At 35.8% G+C, this 27,871-nt stretch overlaps 1 protein-coding gene across 1 annotated transcript; it reads left to right on the top strand.

Annotated features, from left to right (window-relative positions):
* On the top strand, positions 1-26,110 carry LOC148270781 (uncharacterized). The gene is made up of 10 exons (XM_088242198.1): positions 1-369; positions 12,240-12,364; positions 14,119-14,367; positions 15,200-15,467; positions 16,472-17,075; positions 17,875-18,035; positions 19,641-19,779; positions 19,919-20,541; positions 21,196-21,283; positions 25,529-26,110. Exons 1-10 carry the CDS (start codon positions 332-334, stop codon positions 26,039-26,041), a joined length of 2,808 nt encoding a protein of 935 aa, XP_088098324.1. The 5' UTR covers positions 1-331; the 3' UTR covers positions 26,042-26,110.
* Positions 26,111-27,871: the final 1,761 nt, after the last annotated feature.

Below are 27,871 nucleotides of genomic sequence, written 5' to 3'. Positions count from 1 at the left end.
ACAGACGGTATCGCGGGTAACGAGTGCGCAATCGCGATTAACGATAAAAAATCGTGCCAGACGAAAACAGCGCTTAGGAGAGTATGTAACCTCTATATAAAAAAAACCCTATTTTAACAGGCATGCAAATACTTTAAAGCGTTGTTTTGTTTGATCCTTTTGATTACAGTCGTTTAAATTGCTCGCCTTTTATAGAATTGTACGGATCTTGTCTGTTTCGCCTTGTAGCAGAAAGTGAGGTTAGAAATCACGCCGTAATACGTACGATACGTCAGACCTGCAATTAAACTTTATTTATATACTGTTTTGAGTTATTACACACACCTAAAACATGGGAGATGAAGAACAAACGAAATTTTGTACCAATTGGCAAGTATTGTTTTAATTCATCAGTTTAGTGCGCTGAAAATACAAATAAAAAATTGTGAAAAATTTTATTACACCAACTGAAATATACCGTTTCACTATTGTGGTTCAAAGCTAGAGTTTAATTTTCTAGTTTTACGGGTTTGCGACATCCTAATCATGGTAACGTTGTGTTTTTCGAGTGAAATAAATCAAAATGTCATCTTTTTTGTTTGTGTAAACATACGTAAATCGAAGACAAATTGTATTCGAAAAATGTTTCCCATAGGTGCCTGCCACTTTTTGTAAACTTAAGATCCTCGCAATGAGGTAAAACATGTAGAGAATTAAATACGGCACCCTTATAGCGTAAATTAAAGACGCTTAGCAAAGATGGTTTTTTATCGCCCGCCCTTAAAAAAAAAGTTTTTCTCCGGCCAATCTAGGTTTGTACAACTCTTGAAAGATTTTACCAGCGCTTCAAAATGCAATTTTGGTAAACCTCCGATGTTGAAAACCTAAAAGTGCGGTTCTGAATCTTTAGTTCTAAAATATCATAAAAAATGTAGGTAATAATAAACCTGACTAAATGTAACGATGCACAAATTCATTCTGAATATGAAAATGTTTTTTTCGTGCAGGATTCTTATCAGAATATTAATTTATTTCGTATGATGACGTGTTGTTTATTTTAATAGTGGTGTAACTACAAGTTTTGAAAAATATGATTTTATTGACTAAAAGACCCCGGTAATATATTTATTTCCTTCGGTATAATAACGAACGAACTCCAAATTCGTAACAATTTTCACTATATGATATTATTTGTTTGTATGTGGTACTGGATAAATAAATAATTCCCTGTAATAATGAAGTAAGTCACAAGTCACAGTAATACAGTGAACATAGAATTAAGAATAACTCTATGACACTGTGGGTTGCCCAATTGTGCTCCTCGTACCAGCTTAGGTCATTGGCCAGGAAGCCGAGTGTTATGCTCTGGCAAAATGTACCTGGTCAGCACCATGCGAAGGAACCGTTAGAAGGGTACTCGCAAAGGTTTGCCTTCGACCTAATAAAGCTCAGCCGAAATAAAGTGAGGGTTATCACTGGAGCCCGCCCAGGGCACTTGCTAGAATGAACCTTTCCGAATCTTCTAGATGTAGGTTCTGCAGTGCAGATGAGGAAACACCTATACACATTCTATGTGAATGTGATGCTTTACATCATAACAGGAGTCTCATTCTCGGGGGACCACTGGTTAAACCTGAGGATATTAAAGAGCTCGGCTTGGAGGGGGAGATTTAGCAAAACATAAACTCTCGCCTTCCACACATTAGCCAGGCTCTTTACAGACCTGGGCTTGGAGGGACTATTCACGGGGACCCGTCACAATAGATCTTCACAGGTCGCAGCGATGTCAGGAGCTTGAATAGCACTGACCCCCACCTCTAAGAATAAAAATAACCGTTGAATTCTAAACACGACTACTAAAAATGGAATTGTTTTGATTTGCGTAAAAGTGACAATTATTTGTACAATAGAACTTGGCGCAAAATATGTTGAAGTGTGTAAAAAGTTTTCTCTATCACATTGTCAATATTGTGAAAAATACAAATTTATCTGAATTTGGAATTTAGAAAGTTGTATGTTTGTAATCATTAGACCAGGGTTAGGTTTTAACTTATCTGACATCACCCACTCGTGATGTTCATTATGCATTGACCATAGAACATTAAAAAAAAACGTTCTGAAAACCCCCGAAACAAGGATGTCATTCATAAACTACAAAAGAAGTTTAAAATTGTAATGAGGTGCCGAGCCTGTGCTTACCAAGTTCACAAAGCTTGGATTCTTACACGCAATTTCAACCATATATGTGATACTTTGTCAATGTTGTCAGCGAAAACAAGACACTTATATAGTATCATAAACGCAAACCGATCCCAATGCCCAGCGGCATCCGTATCGGTATCAAGTTATTCGCCCATTTGGATTTTATTACTTAGGTTCTTATTTCGAAAACGATGTTTTTAACCAGTTGAAGACTTTTTGCTCAACTTTTGACAATATTTTTGTTCGGTATGTCCGAGAAGAAGCTCGTTACAAAAGTGAATAAATGTATGGAGAAAACCACAAACTATAGTCCTTAAAATATAACTTGATTAGAATGACAGCTGTCAAACTTTTCTATTTTTATTTGATTTAATAGCATAATTATACATTTTTTCAATTTTAAAATTTTTTACTTGTTATATTTTTACTAAAACTAAAATCCCACCAAGCCACTTTTTGTAGCTTGTTGGTGAAGATTATATTTATACTGACTTAATAATATTATTTACATTTATAAAAACAATGAATAACATATAAAAATTAACAGTCGGAAAGATCAGAATAAACATGTTTATACAAATAATAATATATAAATTTATTTTTTAAATACAAGAAAATATATGAAAAAATAAAATATTTACACCTAAGCTACTATTCATATATAAACTCTTGATCGAGTAGCCACTCTCTTATTTTGCTCTTGTTACAATGTGAGTTAAATTTAAGTTCTTTTGGTAATAAATTAAAAATTCTAGGTACTAAATATTTGAGAGTTCTATTTCCATATTTATTACATACTTTTGGTACTACCAAGCCATCATTAGACGTGAAGCGTGTATTATGGTTATACTAATTTCATTAGTGATGGGAAATTACTGATCACTAATCAAATCGATTTTATCAGTTATTTCATGAAATCAAGAAACTCTGTTTATTTATTTTATTTTATTTTATTCAGAAAACATACAGTCATACATAATAAGTATTAAAAACAACAATTTTTTAACATCAAATTATGCAAAAGATATAAACATTAAATGTGACAAAAAAAATAAATAAATATGAATTTCAAGTGAGAAAAGAATAATTGTTAACATTTCCTTTTCTGAAAATTGATATAAAAAACGCAAAAACAAGCCTATTATAGTGTGTTTAACACAATTATTCACCAAAAAATAAGACATTTATACTTTTTTCATGAACAACATCAAATGAATTATTTTTTTATTCGATCAATTTGTCCATATCTAACGTTTTTGCAAAATGATGTAACCTTGTAAGAACGTCGTTAATAATTAGGTTTATTTTAGTTTTAAAGCTGATTTTATATATTATAGTAGGGCCAATTTAATAGGTCACATTTGACACTTCATCAAAATTCAACAACATAACCTTGTAAGGGCGGTAATAAAATGTTGTTTATTTTTTCGAATTTAGAACTGCACAATTGCTTATCTTTTTTCAATTACGATTACATATTAATTGTAATAATGACAAAAGAAGGTAATTTTATGATTTACTTTCACTAATAAACCATTCTAAACATAATAAACTTTTTACTTTCTAAACGTCGTTACAATGTTGCATCAGTGAACCCTTTTTCTTTTTAAACACTAGGGATGTTACCCAGAAAAATCGAATGTTGATAGTTTTGTTAAATTATGTACTTATCTCTTTTTGTTCCTTAAATTTACGATAGAAAATAACAATGGGACAGGGATTCGAATTATGATTTTTTAAATAAAATTACAGTACCTATAAGTACTTTTTCATAGCATCTGAATTCAATTCACATATATTATGTTTGAAGTCCGAATCGATTCATTCACTTTAATCGATGTTTTTAAGCAGGTTACCTCACTATAATGCTAAAACCGACAAATGTCAAATGTGACCTATTAAATTGGCCCTACTATAATGTGAATTTATGTGTCAAGCATTGTATTAAAAAAATAAATTAACATGCCAGATACGAATGATTTTTCGTGTGTCAATATAAATAACTCCTTTGTCGTTACTGCAAAGTTATGTCGTCACTTTTTCTGACAAATGTCATTCTAATCATGCTATATTTTAAGGACTATAAAATGTCAACTAATGTTTCCTCATTACATCCGAGATCTCGCTAGTTCCGTGATCATTATAACCTAGTTCGACTGTTAATAAATGTGAGTTAATATTATTTTTGAAAATAAATAAATAGGGTGAAATTATGAGGAATTCAAGGATAGTATCTGATTGGGATCCACCAAAAACTAATGTTGATTGCTAGCATTAAAATACTTACATTTTTTCATACATTAAAAATTAGTATCCTCAAATTTTTGGTATGCATGCTCGTTTAATGCAGCCCTGGTGTAATAAACAAACTCCGTAACTATGGGTACGTTTTCATGTCCCTCCTTTTTAAGATATTTTACTTGAATTTACAATATCGTCGATGTAATGATAAACGTCAACAGATAGAAGAGCCGGAGGAATGTAGATGTTCCAATATAGGCAGAATGGTGAATGTTACACAGTGTGTAAAGTGGCCACTTAAACACGCCAATAACAGGTCATAAGCCCTGTGGATGCCTAGACTTCTATATTCTCTTCTGTAAAATGTTCTTCATGTCTGTTGTAATGTGTTTAGCTCCCAGGGGGTTGAATCCAGTCCCCGTCTACAAAAATTTGGACAAACTCAAAACACTGTTTAGTTCATTTTTATTTAAACATATTTTTTAATTATTTTTTTTGAGAAACTCCGCTGTACATTTAAATGCTCTAATTTTTACTTCGTTTAAGAAAACTTTATTTTAATCCAATTTCCCATAGCGCTGAAACAAAACCTATGAGAATTTAGTGTTTTATCAGTCGATAAAGCTCTAAAAATGACGACTTTTTCCAACTTTGTTATTTAGACGGTTTTATCAGTATGCCGACGATATGTTCATGATTTTTGCAATCCACTGAAATAATTATTTCCTTTATTTGGTAGGAGAGAAATTACTTCAAATCTTTTACTGGATCTATGTTACCTCATTGCCTTCAGTCGCAAAGGCCTCTTAAAGAATAAGGTAAATTGTATTCTCTGTGAATGAAAACATCACTCATCTCACTTCATCGCAGATTAATTTTGTATTATCATTTATTTCCAACTTAAAGCTAACCAAATAAATCAATCTCTGTACATATGTCATGCAGGATGAGATCAAATTATTTTCTATAGACATTCTTGTATCTACTCTTTGTAAAACTAATTTTTCAATTAAATACCCACTGAATTATTTTGCCTGCATACTAGAAAACATAATCAGAATGGAATATGGAAGTCGAGGCATTTACAGGGCTTGTGACCCGTCATCGGTTGGTTTAAGTGGCCACATTACACACCCTGTAGCATTTATAATTCTGCCTATGTTTGAACATCCGTACTCTTTTGCAAAGTTAAAAAGCTGAAACCTTTATTTATTTTTTCCATTTTCAACCAATCAACAAGTTATTTATATGTACGCCCAATGGACATTTTTAAGGACATATTTATACATAAAAAAATATTACAATGAAAAGTAGGACACAATGGTATATAATATATATATATATATAGTAGACTTGGTGGGAGTGGAAGCGGGAGAGAGGTGTTTATAATTGAATTTGATTCAGTGATCGTATGAAAGAAGACAACTTGTCATCAAAGAAATCAAGACTGGTATGTTTGTTGGTAGACCTAAGAATTCTGGGCATAGGGGAATGAAAACCATAGTTAGTTCTAAGGTTATCGGTATGAAAGAGTAAGTTTTGTTCGTTTCTAGTTGGGATATTTAAGTTTATTGAGCTCAGTAGTTCAGGCGCATCAAAGAATGAGTTGAGAATTTTAAATTGGACTAGAAGGTCGGATTTATTTTGACGGTCTTGAAGAGACATTGGTCTCTGGATAAGCCCAACCTCCAGCCTATCTTTCTTAAAAATCGATGTTGAACTGATTCAATATTTTTGATGTGAACATCATAATATGGAGACCAGATAACAGAGGAATATTCTAGATGTGGGGGCGAACTAGGGAACAGATGAGAGTTTTAAGGGTATTGATATTTTTGAAGTCAGTTGTGCTTCTGTCAATAAATCCAAGCAGTTTTAAGGATTTATTGATAACACATTCGATATGAATTGTAAAAGAAAGTTTAGTGTCAAGTATAATACCTAAATGTCGTATACTAGACACAGATGATAATATTTCATCGTTCAGTGAGTAGTCGTATATGTTTGGATTTTCCAGACGAAAAATCTCATAACCTTACACTTACTTAAGTTGAGATGTAGATTATTGGATGAGCACCAGGTGGTAAAAGACAGTAAATCAGATTGTAATGTTAACAATCGCAAGGGCTGTCAATCTGTTTGAGAATCTTAGTGCCGTGAGGAAACAGTCTACACTCACTTAAAAGGTTGCAAAAATTCTTACCCATTGAACAAATGCACCCTTGTACAAGCATTACTACTACCCATTCTAGATTACGCTGATGTTTCCATTACTGATTTAAGCTGTGAGCAACTCGATAAACTTGAACGCCTTCAGAATAAATGCATAAGGTACATTTTTGGTCTTAGGAAATATGACCACATTTCTGATTATCGTAGGCAACTGAAATGGCTCAAAATTAGACAGCGGAGAGACTATCACTCCCTCTCACTTCTGCTCAATGTACTTCATAGTCAGAACTCTCCTATATACCTGCGTGAAAAATTTAAACGCTATCAGTTCATGGTTTACCTCTTCGTTTTAATTCTCAAGACACTCTCTTAATACCCATCCACAATTCCTCTTTCATCTCTAACTCATATAGTGTCCATGCGGCTCGACTGTGGAATCATCTCCCATCCACCATCAAAGATGTTACTACATTATCTTTGTTTAAATCACGTCTGAAGAAACATCTCTTTTTTCTTCCTCAATCTCTCCTCCTTTTCTTTTTCCTCTTTTTTCCTTTTCCCTATTGAGTAATAGTTTTGATTTTAGGTAATTTATAAACAAATACGTTTATTTCTATTTTTATATATCTTTAGCTTTTTAATCTTTATTTTCTATTGAATATGTTCTGTAACTTGAATTATAAAAATAAAACTCTTATTTTATTGGTTGGTTGGAAGAAATTGCCATTTGGCAATAAGCCCGCCAATGTACAAATAACATTGTGAACAAAAAGTTAAATAAATAAACAGCCAAATTGATGAAGTAAGAAAAAAGTTTTTTAGATCATTGATGAATAGATTGAATAGCAAAAGAGCAAGGTGATAAACGATGATACGATAAACCCGTATGGATTAGTATATAAACAAGTATTTAAAAAGTTAATTAAATGAATATATAAAAAGTATGATCAAAACATAAGTTGCATAATGTAAACAGCATGATGTAAGAAAAAAAAATGTGTTCAAAGATATAATTATTATATCAGAGTGACAAGAGACAAGACTACTGTCCCGTCAGTAAGTTTCATCTTTCGAAAAGTGAGTTAATAATTTCTCTTTTGAATATCTCTCTTTGCTGTAGCAATACATCAACCGAGCTGTCTTTGGGCACTTCATTGCAAAGCCTAAGCATTCTTGGCATTGGAGAAAAGAAGCCCGCGTTGATCCTGTAATTTCTCATAGAAAATAGTGTCAGTACGGGTGGCGCAATTTGGAACATTGATGTTGATTTGAGATAAAGTAAAAGTGTAAAGTCAATAAATTAGAACTAAATATTAAAAAATGCAAAATAATGTCATTTCATAGAACAAAACAACCAATTTCCTTCGAGTACCTATTAGAAAACTCCAAAATTGATGTAGTCAAGTCCATCAGAGATTTAGCAGTTGTTTTGGACTATAAACTGACATACAACGAGCATATAGATAATACAGTAAATAAATCACTGAAATTACTTGGCTTCATTAACAGAATATCCTCTGATTTTACTAATGTCCGTACAATCAAAACTCTTTATTGCTCAACTGTTCGCCCTCTTCTTGAATATGCCTCAGTGGTCTGGTCTCCATTCTATGTCAATCGCATAAATCACATTGAATCAGTCCAACATCGCTTGCTTCGAAAAATAGCATGGATGCTCGGACTAGAGAGAGATAATTATTCTTATGCTGAAATAGAGTCAATGTTAAATATTTCTAGTCTACAAAAACGTAGAACTAATATTGACTCCATGTATATGTTCGGCATACTAAATGGTATAATCGATGTTCCATCATTACTGGGACAAGTAAAATTCAATATTCCGACTCGTAGATTGAGAAACAATGAAGTACTGTTCATCGATCAGCATAGAACAAACTATGGCCTAAATTCTCCAATGACCCGCCTTTGTCGTATTGTTAACTCAAGACAGGATCTGGACTTTTTTGGTTTAAGTTTACAACGATTTAAACGAGCACTAAATAAATAGTCCAGATCTTGTCTCGATGTCCCTTATGTTTGTCAATGCTTCTTTCTTTTTTCTTTAAATGTTTTAAACTACTCTTTTATTGTAATATTTAAACCTTATAAATTGTATACATGGACAATGTCCGTTAATAAATAAATAAAATATCTTGAGCGTCCATCTTACCAGATAAAATTTTATGTAAAACTATTAACGATGCTCAAGTTCTCCTGAATTCCAAGCTAAAAATATGAAAATATTCCAGTCTATCGAAGTAATCATCTTAAGTATTGATTAAATTGTTTCGATAGGTAATTATTCTAAGAAATTTGCTTGCACGGATTCAATTAATAACTCATTTCACCGAGGCACTAATAAATCAATATTAAAACCTCTGAATCTGCTCAAAAATCAATAATTAAAATCATTTTAAAAAAGCCCTCGAGGTACCCCAGCGTCAAATTATTTGAGGAATTTGAGATCTTATCTTAGCTATTATATATTTTTTAGAATAATGATGTTTGTGAAAGCAAATTATTCTACCAAATCCCAAAAGGAAGACTCCCATTCTACCAGAAGTCGAACTAGAGGATTGGTCATGGGGTCTACCGCCAACTCTGAATTCGGGCAAAGAAATATCAGGTTTCTGGGCCCCAAAATATTCAATATTTTACCTAAACATTGCAAAACCATGACCCGGGTTCAATTAAATAAATTGGTTACTGGGTTTAGGTCGAGAAAAATCTGGAAATAATTTTCAATTATTATACTTAACCAGTTAATTTTGGAAGAATTGAAGAAATATGGACGCTCAAACATTGCAATTTAAAAATGTTTTTAGTATGTCCATGATGTAGGCAGGCTGGATGGTGTTAACCCATTGCAACACAAAGCCGGCAAATCGCCGGCCATGGTCAATTTGTCACTGACCCACAAAGCCGGCGATTCGCCGATTTGTCTTTAGAGTGATTTTTTTTATGACATAAATAAGTATATTTCGATTACTGATTTCACAATAAAATGTATTAATCACAATTTATTTCACATTATTTATTACAAAATTTTAATGTTATCATAATAAAAAAATGTGTAAAAATTAAATAGTGTGTTGTATGAACAAATTATGTCATCTTTATTAGTGGTGCAATGGGTTAAGATCTAAATTTGTTGCAACAGAGAGGAAAACATTTTTTAGAATTTAATATGAAAGTTGAGGCATTTACAGGGCTCTCGACCTGTCATTGGCTGGTTTAAGCGGCCGCTCTACGCACTGTAAAATTCACCGTTCTGCGCATGTTAGAGCATCCATATTTCTTCAATTCTTCCAAAATGAACTGGTCCGAGAATAAGAATAATAAATGAAAAATGTTTCCAGGCTTAGTGTGTGAAATGTGTGATTCAGTCGGATGAATATCACCCGCATCAATAAAGGTTTCGGCTTTTTTACTTTGCAAAAGTGTATGGATGTTCAAACATAGGCAGAATGATGAATGTTACACCATGTGTAATGTGGCCATTTAAACCAACCGATGGCGGGTCATAAGCCCTGTGAATGCCTAGACTTCTATTATCCCTTCTCTCAAATGTTCTCCAACTAATTTTATAAATATATACTGACTATTTTATTTAATTAGTTCACCTATTGCGTTTAACATAAGTTGCGTCCGTTTTTGTTTTAAATGAAGAAAACAAGAGGACACAAGAAAAAATTGTAGCGAATTTGCCAATTATGTATTCTCCTTCATTATTTTACAGCAAATTAGTCAATAATTCATAGCGTCTTTACCATACACTGCGCAAATATCACGAGCTGCTTTGGCAGCTTTATTCCCTCAATTGAACGCAAACAGAAGGAGGTGTTGAAAATGCTCACTTTCGTCAACTTGGCATTCCGTTTTGAAGGCTTGTAACCAAATAAAATAATTTACGTAACAATAAAGCAAGCGCAATATCTTTTAAAGCATAAAATTATCTTTACCATTTTGTTTGTGCTCATTTTTTAATTTGGAAAAAGCGGACACAACTTATGTTAGCATCGTATATATAATAGGTAAAGACTGAAAATATTTTTCTGTTTTTTTTATTTCTTGTAGAATTGATGAAATGTGCATGTTCAAACGTGGGCAGAATGATGAATGTTACACGGTGTATAATGTGGTCACCGATACCAGCCGATTTCATTAGTCCATGCGCTTTGTAGCTGCAAGATGTTATTTATTTAACTTACGTTCAAACTATTTTATTATTAAATTTTATATGGTCTTAAATCCAACCATCCATTTGTTCTGAAGCTGCAAGACGTGCTGTAATCTAGCTCTTATCTGTAAACTATTTTAAAATTATTTTTCAACAGAATTTTAGAGAATGTAAGTTAAGGCATTTACAGGGCTTGTGATCTGTCATTGACTGGTTTGTGGCCACTTTACGCACTGTTTACTATTATGCCCGTGTTAAAAAAAAAAACAAGTTTCTTCCATCCATTGATATTTGTGAAGTTCTGCCTATGTTCAAACATCCATAAATGCGTAGATTTCCAAATTTTCGTCTCAAAAATATTCTCCATCCCGGTTTTAATACAAATGTTGATTTTTTCTAATCATCAATGTTTTGAGCTTGTCCAAATTTTTGTAGACATGGACTGGATTTCATCCCCTAGGAAGTTATAAGAAAAACGTATTTCAACAGAGATGGAAACATTTTAAGGACGGGAATACGGAATAATACAAAATATCTGTTTAGGTGTTGCCTCTCACCTACATCAATAAAGGTTTCAGCTCTTTATGTTCACAAAAGTCAACGCATGGAAGGATCGCATGATCTGATTCCGTGACTGTTTGACATTTAAATATAGATGTTCAAACATAGGCAAAATAGTGAATGTTTCTCATTGTGTAAAGTGGCTACTTGACCCAGCCAATGACATGTCATTAGCCCCGTAAATCCCTAGACTTTCCTATTCCCTTCTCTAAAATGTTCTTCGTCTCTGTTGTAATATGTTAATCTTTGTTTTAAATTGTAACTCTTTCAATATTGTTTTTTTAAATTTTTTTATTGTGCTTGGATGTATTTTGTTTCTCAATATTTTCTGTATCTTTTTGTTGACATCTTAATTAAATGTGTTTTTTTTAACCTTTCCATACTGTCCCAAAAACATCAACGCATTACGGTGATTTGTAGTCATTACACATGCAAAAAATGAGAGATCTTTCATCGGAAAAATGTAATATTCATATGCAATTGATCCAATCATTTATAATTGTCAAAAGTGATAATATTTTTAATCTAGTTGCTAAAAACATGCTCCCAGTGCGGGCGAAAGAATCGTCCCTAACGAAAATCGGATAGCTACTAACTGGCATCATCTCCGATTTCTTATAAAATCATTTTTCTGTTACCTATAAGCATTAATTATTTAATAACAAATTATTTCAACCCATTTGTAAATGTAAAACGGGGGAATACCGAAAATCTTAACCTATATTTTTTTATATTTTATGAGATATCAAAGTTAGTAGATGCAATGTGTACTAGCTACGCGTCACCGGGAAGGGAGAATTAAAAACGCATTTATTTAAATGGGAAATAAAAATAATTTGTTTTAAGTATCTTTTCCTTTATGAATTAGATAAAATTCATTGTATTTTTTTAATTGTAATTACAGTCAGAGAGACATTCCGGCAGCCAATTTCACCATTCACTCTGTCCACTGTACGCGACACATCACAGTCTGCCCCAAGTGTAAGGAACCCATACCCGTCACAGATATGAAGATGCATCTTGCGCACGGTAATATATATTCATCAGATTACGTAGATCAAAATTTACAGGAGAGTAAAAACCCTATTTGTCGGACACCGGGTTCATTTCATCCCTGTCTTAATCCTGGGATTTTGGTTTGCAAAGTCCTGCATCTCGTCCTCCTCTGCGCTCTATTCTCCGCAGCCCTCTTTAGCTCAAGATATGAGGTGCTGTTCTAGTCTCCGCACACTTGTTCTAAATACTCCCGTCAGGGGTGCCCTCTGTGATTTGTCCCCTCAAGCATTAATTCATATATTGGGTTCATATATTTTTTTTTTTATTTAAATCTTAAAATAGGGCACACATATCATACATATTGTTATGTGTGTTCTAATAATAACATTGCAAAATAACATTTAATAAAATATCTTTTCAATTAATTTAAGATATTTACAATGATACTGCCCCGTAACAATCAATAGGGTATTATCACTCGGGAGGAATATCTGACTATAAATAAAATATTTTTTAAAGATTCTAGTGTTTATTTATATAAGCCCTTATAATGAATATTTTCATTCATTATTTTCGTTTGGAAAATAAGGTCTTTCGAAAACGATCGTTTCATAAGTTGGTAATAAATTTTGTCACAGAAGTTCACAAGTAATGCATTCATTTTAATGTTGGTAATGCCGCAGGCCACAAATAGAAATATAAGAAGATTGTCTATGCATATTATCTTAAGCCCCCCCCCTTACCCACTCCACACTCCAGTTGCAGGCACTGACAGACGAAAGTGAAAATGGATTATATCTTGCATATCGAATATCTTTGATTATTTTATGATTTTCAACCTCTTCTAAATTAATTCAATTTATCATGAGAATTATAAATCTCAACTCTTAGTGTTTGATAAGTGACAGGACGCCGTAAATGTAAACAAACGACACATGGAAAAAGGAAGCTATCTAAAATACTCTATAGACATTGATGAAAAAAATCCGATCCAAAAAAAGATCCACTAAACATCCGAAGATGTCATACTTGACGATGTCACGAATTGCTTTAGGCATTGGTGACTCAATTTTGAACCGGTTCAAAAAGACAGTTCGAACGCTTTGAGCTGCTGAGCTGCTCAAATTTGTAATAGGCAGCCTTATCCAGGGACTATGAAATATTCTAGTGTGAAAACACCCTTTTTAATAAATATTTCATATAAACCCATGGGAATCAAACCCGAGACCTCTTGAATGGTAGGCAAACGCGCTGACCATTACACCACAAGGCCGACAGCATTTCAGTCCTGCGCTTTTCCTACATTCCGCAGCCAGGACAACTGTTTATTGGAGTACTCGCCATAGTGATTCCTGGGAAAAGATGACCAGAGTGGTTTCCCGTTGCCTTCTCCGGTGGATTTTTCTGTCGAGGTTTTGGTTTTGAGGCACCAGAAACTCGCCTTTCATCCTCTCGTTATCTGCTGTGAGCACACCGTTGTGAGTGTGATTCCATTGTCCAGGATTTGCGACGTGGACGCTAACGAGTTGGACTAGTCAGTGGTGCCGACAGAATGCAACTGGGCATTTTATAGAACCACTCCCTCCAGCAAGATGTGACTCACTGCGACCCTACTGACACTTCGAACCCCTGTAAATGCCTAGACGTCAATATTCGCTTCCCAAAAATGTTTTCGCTCTCTTTTGCGATAAATTCAAATGGTATTACTGTTATCGTGAACCCTGTGTAACGCTGTTCCCCACCTGACCCTACCCTTCAATTGATCAATGATTGTCTGCGGTTGGCAGTGCCGTGCGGCCAGTGCGGCGAGAGGATGCAGTCGTGCGACGTGGCGGCGCACCAGTCGGAGGCGTGCGCCCAGACGCGCGTGCAGTGCGTCCACTGCACGCTGCTGCTCGACCGCGCGCTCATGGCCGAGCACGAGCTGTACTGCGGCGCGCGCACGCAGCGCTGCGACGACTGCGGCGAGCTCGTCATGCTCAAGTACCGCAAGCTGCACGAGGAGACCAACCACGGCTTCCTCAAACTGGACGACGGTACGATCAATTACATTTGTTATTACTGTTTATTTACTCGGGACGCTGCTGATACATAACCGATGTTTATAGAAAAGTACCGAGGATGTCGATGCATGATCGTGCCATTAAAACTGTCAAAAAAAATTTTCCACTAAGTATGTTTTTACTTTAATTACAATTCATTGAATTTTTTTTTTGTTCTGAGGTGGCCAGTTTTTTTCTTTTATGTAAATTTTGAAGTCTAATAAAATTCTGACAACTGCCAGTTTTGAATCGGAACCGCTAAATGCAGTAGTTAAAACACTTAAGTTATTATATTTTTTTCATCCGTTTTACTATCTTCCTCAGTATACATATCGAGATGTCAAAAGAGCCAGCTTTGGTAATACCTCGGTAGATCAATACAGACGAAAGTTAAGCATACCGTCTTGGTAATTGTCAAAAGTCATTGAAAAATCATGCTCAGATGAGAATTTTTTGCTTGAATTGGGATTTATTGGAGTTTAAAATCGCTTTAAAGTGGCCGCTTCATATCACAGGAGCCCATTTAAAATATGAATGAGAACCAATTTTAATTATGGAAGGAACGCGCATAATAAATTTTCAGCGTCATTTATTGGTTGGAGTCGATCATATGACGTCGAGGTGACAAATCTGATAGAGATAATATAGAAGTTATGTATGTACCGATGAATTTAGCCTTTGTTAATGCCCCTCAGGTCTAAAAATCATTATACCAAAAAAATATGCCTCCTTCCGGTAGGTTAAAAAGTCCTGCTAGTAGGACTCTGGATCATCTATCATTAAGTAATACGGTATTTCTAAATTGTTTTTTTAAATATAATTCCAGAGCCAGGTCCCCAGCCATCTTGGACAGCACCCCCTCGACCAATCGCCTCCAACCCCAAGTCCTCCCAGCCCGTGAAACCGTTCTCGGGGGACAGGGGCGGCCAGCAGCGCAGGTGCACCTCCGGCCAGGCGGAGAGGGACGCGGGGGCCGCGCCCTCCTTCCCTTCCGCACACCTGCCGGCCAAGCGCACCAACGACATGCCGCAGGTGAACTCTGCGGTCGAAGAGTCGGGCAGACACAAGGAGCTGGAGAAACAGCCGCCTACAAGGTCAGTGGACTATTTCAACATGTCTTAGCCGGCTTCGTTGCAATGTAACAGGTTAACGCAGCGGGAAAAATCACTGCAGAATGTAAAGAAAATTAACGACGACAACAAACCATCACGCCGTTTCCCCATAATGGTAGGCATAGAGGATAGAACGCCACAACACTATATTTGCATACAGATCTCGCTTCCTCTACATTCATACATCTTCTCATGCATGCGCACCGATTATTCCGACTTTTGACATGTACATCTTCAAGTATTTGTTGGATTTGGTCATGCCATGTCTTTCTCGGTCTTCCTCTATTTCTGCATCCATCAACATTCGCCTGAGAGATTGCATTTCGACAGCATTCAGCCTACTTTCATACTTGTTTTTCCAAGTCCATACTTCGCTCCCATACATCAGGGTCGGGACCAGGACTCTGTTGTGAACAAAATTACTTTTACAAAATATGGCTGGACCTTGTCGGTCTCGTGGTACAACGGTCAGCGCGTTTGCCTACCATGCAAGAGGTCTCGGGTTCGATTCCCGACGGTTGCCATTAAATATTTATTTAAAAAAGGTGTTTTTACACTAAAATATTTCTTAGTCTGAAGCATAAGACTGATCATCTTACATTCACCTAACAAAAATGATCAAGATACACTGCGATTGGTGTACTAATGCAGTGCCCTATGCAACATTGGGTGCGGAAAGGGAAAAATGATTATGATTTTGTATATTTTTCTTTTCATAGTTTACAAGGCATCAGGTTTTCGACGTCCTGGACGTCCACCGCTGACTGTTCGTCGGCAGTTCATGTCAGAACTACGGTACTCGAACCTGACTCGGGAGAAGGCACAGGAGCTGGCAGCCGATAGAGATGGACGGAGGCTCTTCGTGGACACCATATATATGCTCCAACTCGGAAGCAGACATGGAGTGATAATGATGATGAATTTTTCCTTTTTCGACTTCTGTATCAGATGTCAGGTGATTCCTAACACCAAACTTTCTTTTGCAGGCCGTCGACATCGAAAGGTGCTATAAAAAAATATCAAGCTCCCCAACCACCCAACGGTGGTAAAAAATCTAAAGAGCCCAAATCCAAAACTGAATGCTCACTCCCCTTCTCTCACGTCCGTAATGTGCCGCTGTACAGCGCCCTCCTGCGAGAGCAGAACCAGGGGAAGCAGAGGGAAGAGCAAACCGCGTACAATCTAGAACACGGCCTGCCGCCGGTTCTAAACCCCCTGCAGAAGTTGGACAAACTTCGCAAAATGAGCGCGCTGCAGAATGCGGATTACGAAATGGAAAAAAAGAAGAAAAACAAGCCGAAGAATTCGATAAACATCGAAGAAAACCCAGCGGAGTTCGCCTTCACCCCGATGTCTCCCGAGGAGATGAACAAGAGACTCCAGGGAAGGAAAAACGATCTGTTTGATCAGCGAAACGGAGCTGCCGAGAGTCCCACACGGAACGGTGCCGAACATCATTACGAGAGCATCGACTATTCCCCGTGGAGTGGAAACCGAGTGGCTGACGACGCGAACAGCAGGCCCCAGCCGGTGGATAGGTTTATGGAAATCAAGAACGATCTTAGAAGTCTGCGGAAAGAATTGAAAGAGGTAATCAGAAATGCAGTTTTTATTCAATCGTTTGTAATTTTCGGTATTATTTTCATATTCAAAATATTATTTTTTCAATTTCTATACTTCTTCATGGCCCAGGTAATTTATCAACAATATTTTGAGTTTGTCCAAATTTTTGTAGACAAGAACTGGATTCAACTTCAATAATATTTTCAGGCGTTGCCTAGTATGTAGGTGAAATAATTCAATTGGATGAATCTCACCCGCATAAATAAAGGTTTCAGCTCTTTAACTTCACAAACATCAACAGATGAAAGAATTGAAGGAATATAGATGTTCAAATATAGGCAGAATGGTGAATGTTACACAGTGTGTAAAGTGGCCACTTAAACCAGCCATTGACAGGTCTTTGTCGGCAGCTTGTGTCAGAACTACAGGATGCGAACCTGACTTGGGAGGATGCACAGGAGCTGGCAGCCGACAGAGATGCTTTGAGGATCTTTGTGGACACCATATGCTCCAACTAGGGAGCGGACATGAAATAATTAAAAATGAATGAAAACAATTTTTTTAACAAAATAAAATTATAAATTTTTACTTCTTATTTATTTAAAAAATCATAATACAAAAAAATATTACTAAAATGATGATATTAAAAAAATATTTACTTGGCTTCATTCCATCTGAAAATTTAATTTATTTTTTATTTTGTTTTTTTATGAGACATATCAACCAAGTCAGTATATTTGATTTTCAGTGCATCTGACATTTAAAAATATTTTTTTTTAAATATAAAATTTCCCCCTATATCCAATCGACCTGTGGTTATTTGTAGTGCTCGTCCCCCCTGGAGGTCAGGAAGTCTCCCAACAAGGGCCCGACCCAGGAGGGCACCCTCCAGGACCCCAATCGGGGCTCGGGGACACGCGGGGACAACCTCCAGCTCAACCTGCCGGCGCGCAACTTGGCCAATACCCCCAGGGAACAGCAAACAAGGTAACCCGAATGCGTATCATCATCAAAACCTTATCCACACCCGATGGAGCACAGGTTCAGAAAAAAATTGAGGTATAAGAGAGTGCAGATAATATCCCAAGTTGTACCGATCAGACTTTAAACTGGGAATAATTGGCTACAGTAGTTTGGAGGAAAGAAAAAGAAGATGTTGGGCTTTATTCTCCGAACTGGCAAGGTTTTCAATGATTCCTGTACACTCAGAATCCTGTGCATCTCGGGCCAGGCTTGAGCTCGGTGTATGGAGTCCGCACGAAGCGAGATATTCCCTCACGTTGGAGAGGGTCCTGAAAAAAATTCTGAGGTATCTCTTCACGAGGGAGCATGGTAGTTATCCATGGCTCTATTCCACTGCCACCGCTCTTGAACATGCTTGGGACTAACAGTTTGCAACTTAGAAGGAATAGGTTCACACTGACCCATTTTTTCTGACTGATAAGAGGTTTTATTGAGAACTCGGCCAATCAATTTATATGTTCCTGATGATTATCTCTGGCAGCTTCAGAGCACATACTGTTTTACCTCCCGGCTTCCGGAACCAACCTGCCTCTGGTTATGACGATTGGAAGAGCGGTCAGGCAGCTGAACATTATCACTTTGGAGATAGACATCTTTCACATCAGTGAAACTATGTTTAAGAGGCAAACACTCTGGCTATTGCAGAGTATTATACCTTAATGTCGAATCATTGCTCAAGGGTTCCTGGTTTGATATTTTGTCCCAATATAATGCCTTAAATATTTATTGATTGATTTGGTGTTTATTTTGTAGAACTCTATATTTAAACTTAGAATATTAGAAATCAAACAGTGATTTGAGTCTACTGAACACTTAGTTTTATTTTTACAAATATAAAAACAAAAATTTCGTGACAATTGTTTCGCCTTGTTAGGGCATTTTCAAACGAATGGAAGTTTTTGTTTTTATATTTGTAAAAATAAAATTAAGTGTTCAGTAGACTCAAATCAGTGTTTGATTTCTAATATTATAACCTTAAATATTTTGTTATATGTGATATTATTTTGGTAAAATAAATTAATTTGAATTTGAAAAAAGAAATGCATATTTGCTTTTGTATTTTTTCTGCTTGTCTGCATGGGGGGAACGATTTGAATGTACTGCAGGACTTTGCTCTCGCCGTTATGTGCAATACTGTTAGACTTGCGTAATATGTTGTATTGGATTCAAAAGAAAACGCTGACTCGCTTCATCGGTCGTCGCAGTATATTTCAGGTGAAATTATTTGGCACGTGTGTGGGTCATCGATCATGGACTGCGAACCCCACTTTATATTGGCGAATTTTTGTAGTTGATGTGCTATTTGTCCAAAATCAGTATAATCGCCTCTTCAATGCCTTCAAGAACACGTTTGAATCTGACGGTTGCCCCCCAAGCATCTTTGAACGAAAACACACACGCCGAATCACTGGTCTATGCAAAATTATCCTCACTAAGAAATGTTTGTAGCAAACAACCTAGAAATTGAACAAAACATAAATGTGCTTTCATTACTAAAGAGGTCAAAAATCTTTACCGTAAGTCTTTCGAAGATTACCATTGAGCCAATTTGTGGTGTTCTTATTCCAGGAACAAACAATGGAATTTGCCCAGGAACCCGGCTCCCATTCCTAACTCTGGCGGAGGGAGAATGGCCGCCAACTTCGTGATGCTTCCGTGCGAGTTTTGCAATATCATGGTGCCCTCGGAGCAACTCGTCGACCACGAGGTAAACGATACGTTAAAAGAATATGCGGCTATAGAAAGTTTCACAAAACAGTTAAATATGTGAATCGATAACTGTCCAAAACCAAAGTCAGGTACCTCGTCATTATTATTTTTAATGAGTTTCATGTATGTAATTTCAGTTGGGGTGTCACAATCACACAGAGTTGCCCCCGCCGGCCAACAACGCATTTTTCAACCACTTCTTGGACAACCCTGACAGCCCCGGAGCTGCCGGAAGTCCCGACAGTCCGAAAATTGAAAACGCCAGAGCCAAAATCGTACAGCCCGCTCCCGCACCCAGAGACGGAAATCATAGACAAGATAAAAATAGACACAACAAACCGAAACAGAATAACCATAGAAACTCGAGAAATAATCTGCCATCGAGAAATTCAGAAAACCGCGTGGCAACGGTTGACAATGATTGGGACGAACGAACCGAAAACACAAGACCGAATCAACCCAGGAGCGGTAGGAACGATCCGCCATTCAAAAATCAGTTCATCGAAAACGATTTTGTAAATTTGGAAAACGCGATGCCTGCCAATAATCCTGTGCCCGTCAACGACTGGGGCTTCAACCCTAGACGGGATAATGCTCCGGTGAATCACCCGCGTCCCGAAAATGTCCGCGCCAATAATCCCCGGCTGGACAACCCTCAAGCTGATGTCCAGCCGATTGAGGAGAAACTGGACAACGCTTGGGTAAATTTCGTCCAGCCCGATAACAGGGATAGATCTCCTATTGCGTTTTACGATTTAAGGTAAATCATTTTATGATTGGCTTATATTTATTTTTAATGCATAGCGCCTAAGTGGCTTTGTAAAAAAACTTAACAAACTAAGATAATATTTAGAAAATAAATATAATGATACAGATGAAAAGAATATTCATGATAAAATGTATACCATCATGATCACCTTACCTTCATGTGACAAAAAATGATCAAGATAGCTGCGATTGGTTTACCAATGCAATGCCCTATGCACCATTAGGTGCGGAAAGGGAATGATGATGAAAACTCATACCTTATCTGGTCAGATGAAGAATACAGTTCTGTGTTGTATGTCAAGCATTGTATTAAAATAAATTATCACCCCAGATACTAATGATTTTTCGTGTGTCCTTAGATGTTACTACAAAGTTATGTCGTCACTTTTGCTGACAAATGTGCATACGCCGGCCACTCTTGATTTATATTAACGATTTTCGCTGCAATATTTCACCTTCCCTGGACTGGCACCTGCAGTGTTAGACTAATCGCCTTACCATTGTGCAACAATTAATTTTTAAAAAGCCGCATTCGTTGTACCGATACGGACCTGCGACTTATGCACCGACAGAGGCTGGCTTGGTGTTTTCAAAATGAGTTTTTTCTGCACTTATTTACGGTACTTGTACTATTTTGTGATTGCAGTATGGGGAATGCGGAACTAAACGACGTGATGATCCCTTGTGAGTTCTGTAACTCGATGATATCGGCCGCAGACTTTGTTACCCACGAGGTATTTTATGATTCAATAATTTGTTCCACTATATTCTATCATTTTTTTTTGTTATATCTACACATTTATAACCTGTTTTATCTATGCGTGGAAGAAAATCACATAAATCAAAATGCCTAACTTTTCAGGAGACAGCTTCTTGTGTCTCCAACATTACGGGAATCAAATCTATATTTTTTCAAATTTATTTTTTACTTTGCATTTTACAATAGATACATAAGTTACAAGTACAAAAAAAACTATCACATAAACACAAAAAAAAACCCACAAAGACATGGCCTGTGCGTGGGTATACATTTTATTTTAAATTGAAATAAAGTCAACAATGTTTTGAGTATGTCCAAATGCTTGCAGACTGGCTGGATTTTCTCCCTAGGGGGTTGTTCATATTTAAATTTGTTGCAACAGAGAGGGAAAACATTTTTTAGAAGGGAATATGGACGTCTAGGCATTTACAGGGTTTATGGACTGTCATTGTCTGGTTTAAGTGGCCACTCATTTAAATAGCCACATTTCCCTAACTCTTCCATCTGTTGACTTTTGCGAGTTAAACCAAGCAATGACAGGTCATAAGCCCTGAAAATGTCTAGACTTCCATGTTACCTTGTCGAAAATGTTTTCCCTCTCTGTTGCAACAAATTTATATCTAAATTACTTCCGAGGGAGGAAATCCTGCCTGTCTACAAACATCTGAACATACTCATGACATTGTTGAATAATTTTTTTATACTTACGCACCCACACACACGCACCTTCTCCCTCATTAATTCACGCATACACACATTCACATACACATATTCACATACACACACATGAATACAAACGTTCACACATACAATTACGTAAACTCTTTTCTTATATACACCGCAAGACAAATAAATTTACGAGTTCTCAAAAAAAACTAAAATTGACATATAATGAATTATTCTTGATATTTAATTAGTTTTTTTATATTGTTTGACATATGTGATGACTACTCGTTATTTCAAGGTTAAAATAAAAAATCTTACTCATGAATTGTACTTAGAAATTGCCATTATATATCAGGTATCAGATTACCCGAACCTTAGAGACCCATAACGGTTCATTTATGGTCGAGTGTTTGTGATGGAATAATAGGAGACATGTTATTTTTTAATTCATATTTAAGAAGTAGGTTCTTATCGCTTTATTTTAAATTAAAGTATTTTACATTTAAACATATTTATAACATTTAAAAATATTTAGTACTTAGTGAATTCACCTTTATTTTTTATAACATGTAAAATTCTATTATTTAGAGAAGCGTAAAGCGAATCTAAAATTTCTGATGTTATTTCTTCTTCCCAAACTTGAATTAAGTTTTTTTTTAATTCCTTAATGTTTTTTGATTTTTTTTTCCCGACTTTTTTTTTCATAATCGCCCATAAATTTTCTATCGGGTTCAAATCAGGGCTATTCCCGGGCCACGTCAACGATTTTAAGCCAATTTTCTCCTTGAATTCATTGATCTATAAAAAAACAATAAATTATTTATCATGTGGTCACAAAATGCATTTAAAAATATATATATTTGTACTCACAGTGCGGGCTCTATGGCACGGCGCAGAATCGTCCTGAAAAATTGGGTCCGCGGTATACTGCGTAATGTCCTCGATTGTTGGAATAATATGTTTTTTTAATACTTTTTTGTACTGAATGGCATTCATCGTACCCTGTACAAAATTTAGAGGTCCTAAACCGTATGCTGTCATGCACCCCCAAATCATCACGTAGGGTGAATGTTTAACGGTTCGAGTGACGCACGACGGATGATATCTTTCCCCACGTTTTCGTCGAACTATCTTTCTGCCGTCTGGACCAAAAAGGTTGAATTTTGATTCATCAGAGAAAACAACATTTTGCCAATCCTCCAAGGTCCAATTCTGGTGCTCTTTCGCCCAATCCAGTCTAGCCTTCTTCATTTTGTCCGTGAGTAATGGTTTCTTTGCGGGACTCCGTGCTTGGAAACCATGCTCCAACAGCCGCCTGGACACTGTTTTTACTGAAAATGTTGATGTGCTGGTAGACTGCACCTCTGCGTGTATTTCAGGTGCCGTTAAAAATCGATCGCGCATAACAATTTTTTTTATTAAGCGATCATCTCGGGCAGATGTCACGCGCCCCCGTCCGCTTCCTTTTTTCCGTTCTATGGATCCAGTTTCTTGGATTTTTTTAAATAAAAACCTCACTGCACCTTCTGAATACCCAACTCGACGAGATATTTCACAATTAGATATGTTTTCTTGCGACAATGTGATTATTTTGGATTTTATCGCAATCGACATTTGCTTTGCACTTTCCATGATTATTGTGTTATGTTCACTCAAACGCGGGTAAAACAAGACTGTTGAGACATTTTAAAATGTAAATATTGTAGAAAGGTGACACATAGTGTCCTTAATTTATTAAACAAAAGAAAGAGGTATCGATAAAGGATTTCTTAGAAAAAGGGTTCAGTAAAGTCAAGGGGCGCGGTAGCAGGTAAACTCGTAATTTTTTTTGTCTTGCGGTGTATTATGTATTATTAGATTTACAGTGGATTTTTTTTATGTAATAGCTGCAAAAATCCCAAAGAAAATAAAATAAGCAAACGAAATATTTTTAAAAATAAACTGGTTTTAAATACAATTAAAATTTAATTTCTTTAGGAAATTATCAAAAATAATTATTAATGAAAATTAATATGATTAATATTTGTAATGTAACAGTGGTGAGAAGTGTTCCTTTCAACCATAAAAATAAATAAATAGTTTTAAAAAATAATAATTTAATCCTGACAATTGAAGGGTCATCTTCTAGCGGGCAAGATATTTCTCAACTATCTGTAAATAGGGAAAAAGAAATAAAAATAATACAATTCCTGATAAACATTATTTTAATTAGAATCTTCAATGAGGAAGTTCAGCGCTACGCGAAATTAGATGCAAAAATGTTTTCTTGCACATGGTAAAAATAAGGGCATTTAATTGTATTGCGAAGTTTCTCAAAAATGTATGAAAAAATAAATATAAAAATATTTTAATTAAGACGAATTTCTTTTGATTTGTCACAAGTTCACTTGGATAGACCAACGATAGGGTGTGATGGGTTTCCGGGAAGCCAACTCACCAATCAACGGAACTCTCTGACGAGAACTTGTAATGTCGCTATTATGAGTAATTTAAAAATTATGAATCTTTAAAAAATTCACTGCACTGATAATGCAATACACAAATTTAAAATATTTTTTTTAGGTAAGGTAAATAGTCCATTAGAAATAGTAAAAAGCCGCCGAACTTCATCATTTGTTGGCAATATCATACCTACATCTCAGGGGCGAACCGTGTATAGAAGCGATTACGCGCAGCTTACCATTATATTTGACTAACCATAATAATGTTTTATGGTAACTTTATTTACAGAAAACAAAAAAAATAATAATATTTATTTTAAATCATTTCCACCGTTTGTATTTTTATCCTAATATAAATATGCATTTTAATAAAGCGCGCCCAGCGCCTGCGGCGAGCCAAGAAACTAGCCGATTATTCCAGCTTATTTTTTCATACAAATATGTATACTATATTTTGAATGTATTAACCCCAGTGCGGGTTTTTACTCCTAGATTAAACTTGCAGATTACACAAATTATTTGAAGATTCTTGATTTGTAAAACAGTATTTCAAACATTTTTTCTTAAGGACTATTTTTCTTTGAGATGGTACTTTTGACAGAAGACCAAAATTACTTTCATGCGTTATATTGCAGGACTTATAGCGCTCCACGCGGCCGTCTTTAGCACTATTAATTACTAGAACAATGCGGCCAGTTGACATTTCAATTGAATACCTAATATCGACTGAATTCATAGTGGTATTTTTTCTTTATTTTTTAATGAATTATATATTAAAGTAATGGATAATATATCTTTATAATATAATATATCACGAAGTTACATCGTTTGATTTGATTTCGTGGATGAGAGTTGTTGTATCACACAGAATCACAGATAAATGACAATTTATAGTACAAGTATATATTACTTACATTATATTATGTACCTTCTACGTAGGTACAAACATATATTTTTTTTATAGCTTACCTGTAAATAAAATCACCATTCGCCACTGCTACATCTCTCACAGAGGCAAGCCAACTAAATCAGCTCCACACGGTGATGGTACCGCTGCTTCCGTTGCCTGATTCCCGTGTTCTCAAATTAAGTTAATTTTATTATTTTTTTAGACCGGTTGCAATTCGCTGGCTACCAGCATCCTCCCCCCGCGCAAAGACAATCAACAGAACAGGAACATCGACAACGCCGCCCCTCCGAACACTCCGGACGGCCACAACGCTCCTCGCATCAAGAACGTCAACCGACCCCAGCGACCGGCTCTCCGGAACCGGGACCTCAACCAGCCGGCGGCCGACCGGAGGCAGCCGGACGTAGCTAGGCTCTATGCGAATGAAGACCGGGAATTGTTGGAACTCGCAAATAATCCCGACCGAGTATTGCCGGGACTTGTGAATAATCCGGACCGAGCATTGTCGGGACTTGTGAATAATCCGGACCGAGCGTTGTCGGGACTTGTGAATAATCCAGACCGAGAATTATTACGTGAAAACAATCAAGACAGTAGCCCGGAAGAAGCTGTAGGCCCTAATTTCGATGAAGTGAAACTACCGTGCGAGTTCTGTATGTGTTTAATACCGGCAACCAATTTAATGATACATCAAGAAATTTGCTACGCCGATTAATTTTATATTAGCTTAAATTGTTTATCTTAAAATATAGGCATAAATTTACATGGCTATTGTCTATTGCAATTTTGTGTGTCTCTATTTTTTTTATTTGGTTCAGCGGTGATGTGCAATCATGAATATTTATAATGCATTCATTCAGTTGAACTTTTGTAGTAGAAATATCACTTTTTTTTTTTTCTACAATAATTTAAAATTAATAAGGGTCTATGAAAAACTATTATTATAATTATTTAAAAATAATTTTTTTGCAACATAAAAAATATTTTTAAATTTACAATTTTAAAATTCCCGCAAAAACAGTTCATCGAATTAGCCACGCCCCTAAAACGTCACGATTCGGTAAAATTTTGAACTTGATTTGTGACCGTTTAAATTTAAATAGAACATAATCTTGACGTTACAATAGGGAAAAATCACTTTTTTTTTCACATTTTCATAGTAATAAAGGTCTAAAAATAATTTTTTGCTAAATGTTATTAGCTAAAAAAATATTTTTAAATTTGTAATTTTGAATTTCCGCAAAAACGGTCATTCCATTGGCCACGCCCCTAATACGTCACGATTCACGTTTATTTATTCCTGGCCATTGAATTTTGTTCGGAACATTAACACGAATCTTGACGTCGCAACAATCGAGGCCAAACACGTCGCGTTTTTCTACGAACGTATTTTTTACATTTATGTATGAAAACATTTCTCCACAATATCCATATTGATATTGAAAATACAATTAATTTTTCTATATCCATTTCACATATTTTTATCGGTATTCGTAGTATGCAATATTTCCCTATTATCAATTCACATTTTTGTAGAAACACGTTTTTCAACAATTTTGTTTTTAAAGTTATGTATGAAAACATTCTGTCACAATATCCGTATTGATTTTGAAAATACAATTAATTTTTCTATATCCATTTCGCATATTTTTATCGGTATTCGTAGAATGCGATACTTTCCTATTGTAATCTCAAAGGTGCCTTCTGCAGTGCCGAGTTATGATAATCCAAGAAACCTTTGCAGGTTTGAAACCAGTTTATTTGGTATTTCTCTAAGCCTTTCTACAAATTCAGGGTCTACTCTTCCCGAGGCTTGATCTGCAGCTATAACCTCTATGTCTTCCGGAGCCTGTCATAGAGTTCGGCAATTATCGTTCTGCCTGTCTTCGCATTAAGATCTATAAATAAGTCCATGTTTCATGAAATCAAATCTTTGTTATGCTGACTTTGTGTGGAGAGTTGGTTTTGTATTTTATTCATCAATGTTGATTTTGTAATGAAAATACTTGGATTCATATTGACTTTATTATTTTACTAGCTTTTACCTTCGGCTTCGCTCCAGTGGTATTAGGGATAAAGCTAATTTATTTATTTTGTCGTTAAATAATAAGAATCTTCTAGGTGAAGTGATGTATCTTTTCGGGATAAAAAGTAGCCTGTATCAATTGCTGGTCCTCCAACTATCACCATGCAAGAAAAAGATGATCCGTAAGTCTATGGCGATGTAGCATCGTTATTCTGTTTTAATATTAATGATTTTTTTCACTGAGAATTTTCCCAATGGAATTGTATTTTTCAGGATGAAAAGTAGCTTATGACACTTCTCACGTCTCCGGCTATCTTTATGCAAAAAATCAGTTTGATCGGTTGCTCCGAAAACTCAAACAAACAAGCAGACACACTTTCGCGTTAATTTCATGACTCAAGCTATTATTTCCAGTTTAGAAATATTGTAGATAGCTTTTACTAGATAGCTCTTTTAGATATTAGAAATAAATTACAAGTATTTGTCAGCAAAGAAACACAGACTGGACAGGGTATGCCG

The sequence above is a fragment of the Micrasema longulum genome, unplaced genomic scaffold, assembly GCF_059751315.1.
Source record: "Micrasema longulum isolate JH-2025_06_02 unplaced genomic scaffold, ASM5975131v1 h1tg003409l, whole genome shotgun sequence".
Classification (NCBI taxonomy): Eukaryota; Metazoa; Arthropoda; class Insecta; order Trichoptera; family Brachycentridae; genus Micrasema; species Micrasema longulum.
The sequence above is the reverse complement of the archived record's forward strand: the minus strand, read 5'-3'. Positions and strand labels throughout refer to the sequence as shown.

Excerpts from the sequence above, each read along its gene's own strand:
- LOC148270781 (XM_088242198.1), top strand. The coding sequence starts at position 332 with ATGGGAGATGAAGAACAAACGAAATTTTGTACCAATTG. Across the intron at positions 19,780-19,918 it reads AGCAACTCGTCGACCACGAG|TTGGGGTGTCACAATCACAC; the intron begins GTAAACGATACG and ends ATGTAATTTCAG. Across the intron at positions 20,542-21,195 it reads ATTGCGTTTTACGATTTAAG|TATGGGGAATGCGGAACTAA; the intron begins GTAAATCATTTT and ends TTGTGATTGCAG.